General features: G+C 42.6%; 1 protein-coding gene across 1 annotated transcript in view; it reads left to right on the top strand.

The window, feature by feature from the left end:
- DAPK1 (death-associated protein kinase 1) overlaps positions 1–10,551 on the top strand; it is a 129,454-nt gene that overhangs the window by 86,861 nt on the left and 32,042 nt on the right. Inside the window, exons 12-16 of the mRNA XM_015422298.1 lie at positions 2,823–2,921; positions 3,031–3,129; positions 3,780–3,878; positions 5,351–5,548; positions 7,568–7,765. Of these exons, the coding sequence (XP_015277784.1) occupies positions 2,823–2,921; positions 3,031–3,129; positions 3,780–3,878; positions 5,351–5,548; positions 7,568–7,765 (693 nt within the window). The remainder of the gene's footprint in view (positions 1–2,822; positions 2,922–3,030; positions 3,130–3,779; positions 3,879–5,350; positions 5,549–7,567; positions 7,766–10,551) is intronic.

Genomic DNA, 10,551 nt, shown 5'->3' with positions numbered 1-10,551 from the left:
AGGTGATGTTTACCATGCAACCAAGTGTTTAACCATTTTTCCCTAGCAGATACATGCCACGAACAGTCTAACAATATGTGATCAATTGAATCAAGAGAGTTAGAACCGCAGTCACATCTCCGTTCATGCTTAGGAATATTTTGAAACCTACCATACAGTAGTTTTGATGGAAAGGCATTTACTCGAGCAAGAGAAAACGCTCTTCGGTGGCTAGGGCTATCAAGATTATACAAATACAGGGGGATACATCCCACAACATTCTTAAGACTTAATGTAGCTGAAGAACAGACAGGGGGATGAAGGGGCTGCAGTTTTTGAAGTTCAATATCTACCAGCCTCTGTTTGATTGTTTGGAAGATATACACTTCAGAGGAGAAAGCTAGCTCCTCCAAGGAGAGGCCCAAAGATCTTATTTTGGTTCGAATTTTATAGTCCCAGGAGGTACTATGAATTTCCTTTAACAGAAAAGACAAAAGCGAACCATCTTCAATGTTAAAATATAATTTAAGCCAGTAACGGACCGTTAACACCCATGTCTTGGTTTCAATCAAACTAAGTGCTAATTCAGAGCACAATGCATGGTAAGAGACACAGTTTGGGAAACCCATAATTTGTCTAAAAAAGGATGATTGTATTGATTCAACTTCACAGTTAAAAGCACTGAACCATATAGGCACACCATAAAGAACTTGGGGTAAAATTTTAGTATTAAAAACTTTAATGGCGGCAGGCACAAATTGGTTTCCTTTGGAGAAAAAGAAAGATTTTAATTGGTTGGAAGATAATTTCCCCAAACTAATAGACCTTCTCCTGTGAGTTGCCCATTGGAGATATGTTTTCTAACACATGTGCTTTCCCCAAATGCAATTAACTACCAAATAAGACCTCTCAAGATACGCTTCTGTTGGGGTGTGGACGTGTTCCATTCATTTCCATCAATATACTTTGCTTTTATTTAATCTTATGGGGGGGGGGGGACTAAACCCCATTTTAGTCTTCAGTTAGAAAAAACCGAATTGATAAACACTGCTTGCGACCAAATCCTACCTTGCCTTTGAAGAGAAGTGGCAACCCTTGGGAGTTCCACAGGCTTGTAAAACTGAGTCAGGATAAAAACATAAGAGAAGCCAGTGGCCCATCCAGTCCTATCTTCTGTGTCACACAGTGGCCAAAACCATGGTATATATGGTATAGTGTAGGTTAGAATACAAAGAGAAAGACCAGGATTCCAATCTCTGCTCTACCATGGAGTTCAAATCCCCAATTTATTTATTATTTGTTTTATTTCTCACTTGGAGAACCCAAAGTGGCTAACACTGTTCTTGCTTTCTCCATTTTATCCTCAAACAACCTTGTGAGGTACACATACACACCTGAAGCTGCCTTCTACTGAATCAGACCCCCCTTGGTCCATCAAAGTCAGCACTGTCTACTCAGACTGGCAGCCTCTCTCCAGGGTCTCAGGCTGAGGTCTTTCCCATCATCTACTGCCAGATCTTTTGACTAGAGATGCCGGGGATTGGTCCTGCGGCCTTCTGCACACCAAGCAGATGCTCTGCCACTGAGCCACAGCCCCTCCCAGGTTAGGCTAAGTTAGCCTGAGCATGTGTCAAGGTCACCCAACAAGTTTCCAGGGCAGAGTGATGATCTGTACCCAGCCTGCAGGGAGACGGTGGGACACCCCCAACCGTGCACACGCTCCCCGGCCCCAACCACGCACACGCTCCCCAGCCCCAACCACGCACACACTCACCAGTGCGAGTCAATCTGGGCCGCCTGCAGTGGGCCTACCCGCGTGTTCCTCGGGTCGCCGTGCCAGCCATGCCAGCCGAACCCTCCTATGATCCTTGGGAAAGAAAGCCCTGCCGAGCCCAGAGGGTGCTTCCTGGCCTGGCCCCACACAGCACAGCCACAGTAGCAGCACCCCCTCCCTCCCAGGGTTAGCAGCTGGTGGGCCCTGGGGCAAAAGGACAGCCTCTGCCACTGGAAGGAGTGCCCCCTCCATGTGGGCATGACAGGGGAGCCACCAGACCCCGCCGCCACCCTTGGCTCTAGGCAGGAGAGCTCAGTTGCCGGAGGAGGAGGGACCCCTGACAGCACAGAAAGAGAGAGAGAGAAGGAAAGAAGCAGGAAAGAAGCTTCCACTGCTGCTACCCCGCACCAGTCAGATCATGCCCATGCACCCCCAATCAAAGCGGGGAGTGGAGAAGGCCAGTAGGTGGGCTTTTCGGGCCTTCCCCGGGCCCCAGTGTCTTGGCGTGGGATTGGGGAGGCCGGCGGGGGTCTCTTCAGGCCTTCCCCAGGCTCCAGGGCAGGACTGGGGAGGCTGGGGGGGTCTCTTCGGGCCTTCCCTGGGCCCCAACGCCTTGGCATGGGACCGGGGAGGCCGGCGAGGGGTCTCTTCGGGCCTTCCCCGGGCCCCAGCGCCTTGGCGTGGGACCGAGGAAGGTGTGTGAGGGGATGGGGTCTGCAACTTGCCTCCCTGCCGCTTGCTCCTCGTGGCCTGACTGAGGGCTGCTGGGAGCAAGGGTCGGTTCTTGCTGCATGTGTCCACCCCCTGGGCTCAGAAGGCAGCCGGAAGGCCATTCTGGTGCGTTCTGCCCCAAAAATAGCCCTGGTTATAACTTTTTTAACTGTTATTTTATTGCCAAAAATATCTGAGCAGTCTTTCACTAGAACATCACACAACTTTTTAGCAGCATAGAGCAAAGTTATATCTCTGATACGCATTTTAGCAAATGTAACGTGAATATTTCCATACATGCATTTCACCTGTATCCTCTGATAAGAGTGATCAGTATTTAATAGTTTATTATTCACAGCATGGGACACCTCCATTTCTGATTGCTGCTGGATGTGGGAATATTCAAATGCTTCAGTTATTCCTAAATCGAAGTGCCCGTATTGATGTCAAGGATAAGGTAAGTAGATTGTGGCCATTGCTAATTTTTTTAATGCTTTTTTATTTGCAATGGATTTTAGCAGTTTTGTACAATTTTGTTGACTACTATTGTGAAATATTTTGAACAGGCAGGATCTAATGCCATATATTGGGCATCTCGACATGGTCACGTAGAAACTCTGAAATTCCTCCATGTAAATAAATGTCCTTTGGATGTTAGAGACAAGGTAAGGATGGAAACGTCTATCTTTTTAAGTAGTTCTTTATAATAGGTGCCATGCCCACACCAGCAGTGGGTCAGCCCCAGCCCCAATCTCCTTAGAAAAATTGAGGAATAGGAGCAAACAGTGGCCAGAAAATGGCCTCCACAGTGACACTGTAGGAATGCTCTGTTTCTTTCTGGTCTTTACCATAGAGGTTAGGGAAAACTCCTAGAGCGTTGCCTGAAAGTGACATCACATCCTTTCAAATCCACCCCCACCCTATGCAAATCTCCTGGCATTTGCTGAGGCATTTCTGGCAACCCTAAAGCAGACGTAAAAACAAAAACAAAATATATTGAAGTGGAGAGAGGACAAGGCAAAGAAATAAAATTCAATTAAAAGCCTCTTTGAACAAAAAATGTTTTGGAAGTTCTAGCATAGCAAATTGCAAAGGCAAGATATATATTTGATCATCCAGTGTTCACAGAATGTCTCTATAAGACATAATTTGGGAGTACTAAACATTATGGTACTGGGTAATGGTTTTATGGTACTGGGTACCAATTCTGTAAACCGCCCTGAGCCCACTTGTGGGGAGGGCGGGGTATAAATAGAATTTAAAAAAGAAGAAGAAGAAGAGGTAACAACAGTATGTGTCTGTCTTCTAATTGCAGTCTGGGGAAACTGCACTCCATGTGGCATCTCGTTATGGTCATGTTGATGTAGTACAGTACCTGTGTAGTATTGGAGCAAATCCAAATTTTCAAGATAAGGTGAGTAGTGAGAGGTAAGCCCTTATTCTTTTGTTAAGCAAAGACGTGTCTTACCATTTTGTAAATTCAGGTTAAACCTATTCACAAACATTAAAGACTTAAAATGGTCTAAACATATCAAATGACTGGTTCACAGTATTTATTTGTGTGTAAGCATGCATGTGCATATGCATGTAATATTGCAAAATACATATCTAATTCCCAAATTGGTCCCTGTGTATGGGTTAAAAATTCCACACAATAGAACCTCTTGTGAATGGAACCCAGGTTTTCAGAAAAATCTAAAACCCACAAAAAAACTATAACAGCTTAGGGATTTAAAATCCCCAGAACTGTAGAAGTGATGCTTGCTACGAGTACGCATTACAACTTGACACACACATAAAAAATGCCAGCTCCGATCACATGGCATTGCATTGCAAGATCTCTGCCATCATTAGAGGGTAACCCCAAGTACCATCATTACTTGAACTTGACACACACATAAAAAATGCCAGCTCTGATCACATGGCATTGCAAGATCTCTGCCACCGTTAGAAGGTAACCCCATGTACCATCATTACTTGTGTGATGGAGGGGGCTTGGTGCTGAAGGCATTCAGCTGCAAGGCACTATCCTCCCGTGCCATCTGGCTTGCCCCAACCATATATGGGAAACACACTCCTAACTTGAGCTGGTACTCAGTTACACATTATGAGCAAGCCAGCCAGCCAGTCAGCCAGTTGCAAACAGCCACAGCCAGTGTTCAATTCCTGTTGCTCTTTGTGCCAAAATCGTGACTTGCTGTCTGCTATGATTGACTGATTCCAGCTATGTTTTCCTCTGAGCACAGGATGATTGAAATTTCTTATGTGTACAAACAAATTATTCACTAAGAAATATGCAAATATATGTAAGAAACAAATAGGTAAATATATGTAACTAAACCACAATAGTTGGAAAAGACTGCCCCCTCCAATCTCATCCATAACTGTGTTAGATGAGGTTTTTTATTAAACATAATTTAAATAAATTCTCTCAGTCTGCTTTCAGCTTTCCTATTTTTGTCATGGCAGAGCAGTATAAGTTCACTGCATGATATTTACAGTGACACTTGCCATTTTATTATGGTAGGAATAACTATAACCTTTCAGGGTTTAGTCATGTTATCTTGGTGGAAGAAATCATCATGAATATGCGAAGAAAAACATTGTATGCTCTGTAATGTTCATTGGGGCACACAGAAGCAAGATTCACGATTCAAGTATCTCTAATTGGGTGGGTGTTGCTTGTGATCTGCAAATATATTAATAAAAGCCTGCTGTACAATCTGAACCTGGGAATAAAGTTAGATTTCCCAAGTGAATCCCAACATGTGAATAAGGCTTTTAGTCTGGTGCTGTACATCTAGAAAGAGATTAATTTATGCAGGTAAAATTAATAGTGTTGCTTAAAAATATGTCAAATTTATTAATAGCAGTATTATTTTATAGGAAGAAGAAACCCCTTTGCATTGTGCTGCTTGGCACGGCTACTACCTTGTTACCAAAGCACTTTGTAAGGCAGGTTGTAATGTGAATGCTAAAAATAAAGAAGGTGAAACGCCACTCTTGACAGCCTCAGCTAGAGGTTACCATGATATTGTGGAATGTTTAGCGGAGCATGGAGCTGACCTTGATGCTACTGACAAGGTTAGTTATGGTTGAATTAATCACATTTATCAAGGAACTTCCTGTTAAAATATTAAGTACTAAAGACCTATATAAAATTGTTTTCCTAGCTTGTTCAAATATCCCATCATTTAACAAAGATTCTCTGAAGAAATGTGATATGGTACTCAATTAATGATTTCAATACGTTTATTTTTATGTGAAGTAAGCATTGTTTGATGTGAAATAAGTATTAGCTACATCTGTTAAATCCACTTTAACTACTTCTTATGCATCTGGCACTTATATTTTAGGCAGGAAGCAGTGGTGTGAGTGAGCGGAGCAGTGGCAAGGAAGCCAAGATAGGCACCACCGTAGCCAGGGCAGCAAGCAAGTGGGACGGGCAGGCAGCAGTGTGACTGAGTAGGCCTACAGTGGGAAATCACAAAAATTGTGCATGCCATGCATGCAGTAGTGCACACGTTACTATTTTAGAAAAACTCCAACCGAGCTGGTCAGTTTAAACACACTCACACAGAAAAAGCAAGAAATAGCTCAGGGGAGGAGGGAGAAAAAGCAGGTGGAAAAGAGGAGGTGCCGAAGTAGATGGGGGAAGGAGCAATAGATGGCGATGATAGTAAGAAGCACCATGGTGGCAGTGATGGGAAATGGGAAAGCTACCAGAGCCCATCCCCTGGCTCTAGTGAAGAGAAGAGAGGCATGATAGGAAGTGAGATTTCCCCTCTCCACAAGTCCTCCCATTGAGGAGGAGTGCATACTTGCTGGGGCAATCCCAGCAGGCGAGCTGTTAAAACCCCAAGAATGGCTGGAAAAGGGTAAAACAGGCTTCCCCTTTCCATCCGTCTTTAGCACCGTGAGAGTGCACCTGCTAGGACTGCTCCAACAGGTATGTGCTCCTCCTCAATGATAGAGACAGCAGTCTAATGTATGACTGGAAAAGTGGGAATCTCCCTCCTCTTTTCCAGCAATCCTTGAAGCGGTAAGTGCTCAGCTGCTGAGATTGTCACATCTGGCATGCTGCTAGAGCCCCAAGAATGGATGGAAAGTGGAATAATTGTTGCATTTTGGCTTGCTTGAGGATGATAGCAAAGCTTGCATTCCTCTTACTTTTTGAAGCCTTCATCTGGCAACCAAAACAAAAACCAAACCCAATCTACAGCATGTTGTAACTGTATGATCCTCAACATGCAAACAGATCATCAGGAGCTTCCTTGCCTGCATCCATACAAGACAGATAGCCAAGAGAGAGGCTTTATGAATCCATCCTCCAGTATGATTTACTTTTCATACTGTGATTGATCTACTATCTTGATTAATATGTTCTTTCCCTTAGACATTGCCCTTCATTTTATGAGGAAGCAGGAGGTCAGTGTTATTCTCTGTAATTCAGAGAACCATCTAAGGGATGCTTTGAGGAAGAAAATAAACAGCACTCTTTCAAAAGTGAACAAGACAAACAATTTTAAGTATTTTAATCCTTACTGTTTTCTTATTTGTTTAGTTTTTCACTGTCTTATTCATAGGGAACATTTTACTTTTAGGACCAAGGGTCTGTTTTTTCTCACCCACTTCTAAAACAGCATGCCTAAAAAAAGAGCTCTGTAATATTTAAAAAGATTGAGAATTGTATAAAACTTAGTGCAATAAAAAGAGCAGCATAACTTGTTTGTAGTTATTTAATTTAAGGCGTCACTATTTTATATTATTCTTGATTTTGTCCTACGCAGGAATAAGGTGGTATTTAAAGAGCTGCTTTAAACACACCCAAGAGCTCAGTCTTGCTCAGAGATAGTTCTGATTTTTTTTCCTTTTAACAAAGGATATCCCTGCGATATCACAGTCTGTTTTTAAACTGCTTTTACTTTTAAAAGTTATGTGGCATTGGGGGGGGGGGTGCAGTTTGTAAAACAGAAGACAAAAACTCCCTTTGAATGCAAAGCTAACTGTTAAGTTCTTCAGATCCTGGCCACAGAAAATTTCCTTTAGAAACTCTGTTTGTGGTATGACAAATATTTCCTGTATTTGTGTGTGTGCATTTAGGATGGGCTTATAGCCCTTCACCTTGCAGTCCGAAGATGTCAGATGGAAGTGGTTAAAATGCTCATCCATCATGGGTGTTGTATAGATTTCCAGGATAGACATGGGAATACACCTCTTCATGTAGCCTGCAAAGATGGAAATGTTCCCATTGTGATGGCACTCTGCGAAGCAAACTGTAACATTGATATCACTAATAAGGTAAAAAAAGTATCCAGATGAATTGTTTTTGAGAACTGAATATATAATGGAATCTCAGATGAAGGGATGCAGACATACTTCTTAAAGGCAGCAGTGGTGTTCCAAGAAAATTACATTTTCCTAGCACTCAAAATAGTGGATCTCCTGCACATTCTGATTAATATTGCTCTCTGAAAACTGTTTAATAAAGTGTTTAAAAACAAAATACAATGCTTAATGTTTTGGCTTGTCCTGTAGGAGTCTGAATCATGAATACCTTCAAAATATTTTTGCAGAGCTAATTTTTATAACTTTAAAACTGGGCTATACAGCTCTGCCCAGAATGCATGTGTAGATGTATGTAGAAATGTAAAAAGAATTAGAGCTTCATAAGCTTAATCGGCAAACAGCTATTCTGAATAATACAGTTTATATAAAGTCCATTTTACAAAGTTAAATGTTGGAATCTTTTTAAGGAACGTTATTGAATTTTAAAATATAAAGTATTGCACTGCCTCCTAAAAACACTCCGTGACCTTCTGTACTGCAGTAAGCTATGGGAAACTGGATTTTTACTGACCCCATGAAATTATGCATCTGGATTATTTTTTAAAATGTAAGTATTGCCAGCTGCCATATAAAAAGCTTATAATGAGTTCCCCTACCGCACCCCATGTTAGCATAATAGTGACTGATTGACCAATTAACTGCAGAGCCATGATAGAAACTGTGTTTTCAGGAAGGCAAAATTAATACAGCTAAAAATTTGAATTTATTGGTCTTTAGCCAGTCCTACATCTAAAAAAGGGCCGATGCTGAAGAAGTCTTCCACACACACAATGGTTTGTATCTCTAGGTTCTGTTGTTTTGTGATGACAGTAGGCAATATGAACAGTTTTTCAACTACATACTTGGCCTTGAAAGTGAAACATACCTTCAGTACCATTTTAGCACTAAATCATCATGTGATCAGACCTTTCAAGAAGAAATAATGGACTTGATGAAGCATTCATTCTGAATTGTTAAATTTGACATTAATCTGTATTAATCTTACATGCTGTCTTACATAGTGTCAGCCAATTAATCCTTTCAGCCTGGTACAATCTACTTTTTACTAGCATGGATTCTTCTGGGTTTCAGGCAGAAATCTTTTGCAATCCTGCAGCTGAAGATCCTTTACCCATGGATGAAAAGCAATTACCTAAAAAGTGATAAATTCAAAGCGTGTGCTCAACCACCAAGCCTTTTCCCTCTCCCCTTGACTTACTCTTCTTCCTCTGCTACTTCTCTGCTTATCTAGAATGATTAGGGAAAGGGTCCTAACGTTTGGTGAAATTACAATGCCACAAATGAACATGATATCATCAAGCACTGTTGAACAGAGAGTTCTAGAAGGTGCACAGAAGATTTATTTAAGCAAGTAAGTAATCAGTGTCCCAACACATTTGAGGATCTAATGCTCTTCTTCAAGGGAAAATCTTTTTAAAAAGTGATAACTCTCTTGTTAAAATGGTTTCAAAAGGCCTATATATATTTCAAATTATTATTTTACAGAAGTATACATTCAGTCTTATGTGCAGTTGCAAGAAACTTGAAAAGCTGAAACTTCTAAAATGATAAATAGAGATACTAAGGCTGCAGTCACACACACTAAATAATCCACTTTCAATCTACTTTCAATGCACTTCACACAATAAAAATCCAGTTTGAAAGTGGATTGAAAGTGGATTATTTAGTGTGTGTGACTGCAGTCTAAGTTAGTTAGATCTTAAGAAACTGTATATTGTATCCTATGGACATTCTGCTAACAGAAAAAGAAGAGGGGCAGCCCCCCAACTCATGCAGGTATTTTGCCTGAAACAGTCTTTGGACCAAAGGGGTACCTTTTCACAAGGTCACATGATTCACCTTGGGAGAAGTCCACTCTTAAAAATAGGATGTTTTTAGGACTGCACCTCTTATAATCTACTCCTGAAGGTCATTGGAAATAGTATGGGACAAGTGGAGAGTGGGGCCCGCAAGAAACTTGTAGGGTGGTTATCCCATTTCTCACACCTTTGCTTCCTCCCCTCTCCCCCTACCTGTCTCTCACTCTTTCTCCCTTCTGCCCCCCCCTTTTCTTACTCTCTATCTCTCCTCCATGCATGTTACTTCCTCTGTCTTTCTGCCTCCTCATCATTCTCTTTGGTTTTCTGCCTCCCCACCTCATCACTCTTTCTCTCTCTTTCTGCCCCCCACCCCATCTCTCTTCCAGCTGCCTGCCTGCTTCCTCCCCCACCCCACACAGTAGCAGCAGCAGTGGTGGTGGTACTCCCAGCCGCCCACCTGTTTTCCTCTCCCCCCCACAGCAACAGTGGCAGTTCTCTGGGAATCACAACAGATCTCCCAGCTACAGAGGTCAGTTAGCCTTAGGGCTGCCAGCTCCAGGTTGGGAAATTCCTGGAGATTTGGGGGTGGAGCCTTGGGACAGTGAGGCTTGGGGGGAGAAGGAGCCTCAGCAGGGTATAATGGCATAGACTCAACCCTCCAAAGCAGCCATTTCATCCAGGGGAACTGTTCTCTCTCACCTGTACAGCAGCTATAATTCTGGGTGATATCCAACCCTCACCTGGAGGCTGGCAATGGTAGTTCTCGTAGAGGAAATGGCTGCGTTGGAGGGTGGCGTCTGTGGCATACAGGTCTGAAATCCCACCCTCCCCAGGCTCCACCCCTCAAATGTCCAGGAATTTCCCAACCTGGAGTTGGCAACCCTATAGCCTTCCTGCCCAACAGCCAACATACTTTTATCTTTCTCTCTGTCTTCAGCT

This window comes from Gekko japonicus, unplaced genomic scaffold (assembly GCF_001447785.1).
Source record: "Gekko japonicus isolate JY-2015 unplaced genomic scaffold, Gekko_japonicus_V1.1 scaffold652, whole genome shotgun sequence".
NCBI lineage: Eukaryota > Metazoa > Chordata > Lepidosauria > Squamata > Gekkonidae > Gekko > Gekko japonicus.
This window is presented reverse-complemented; position numbering and strand designations above follow the sequence as displayed.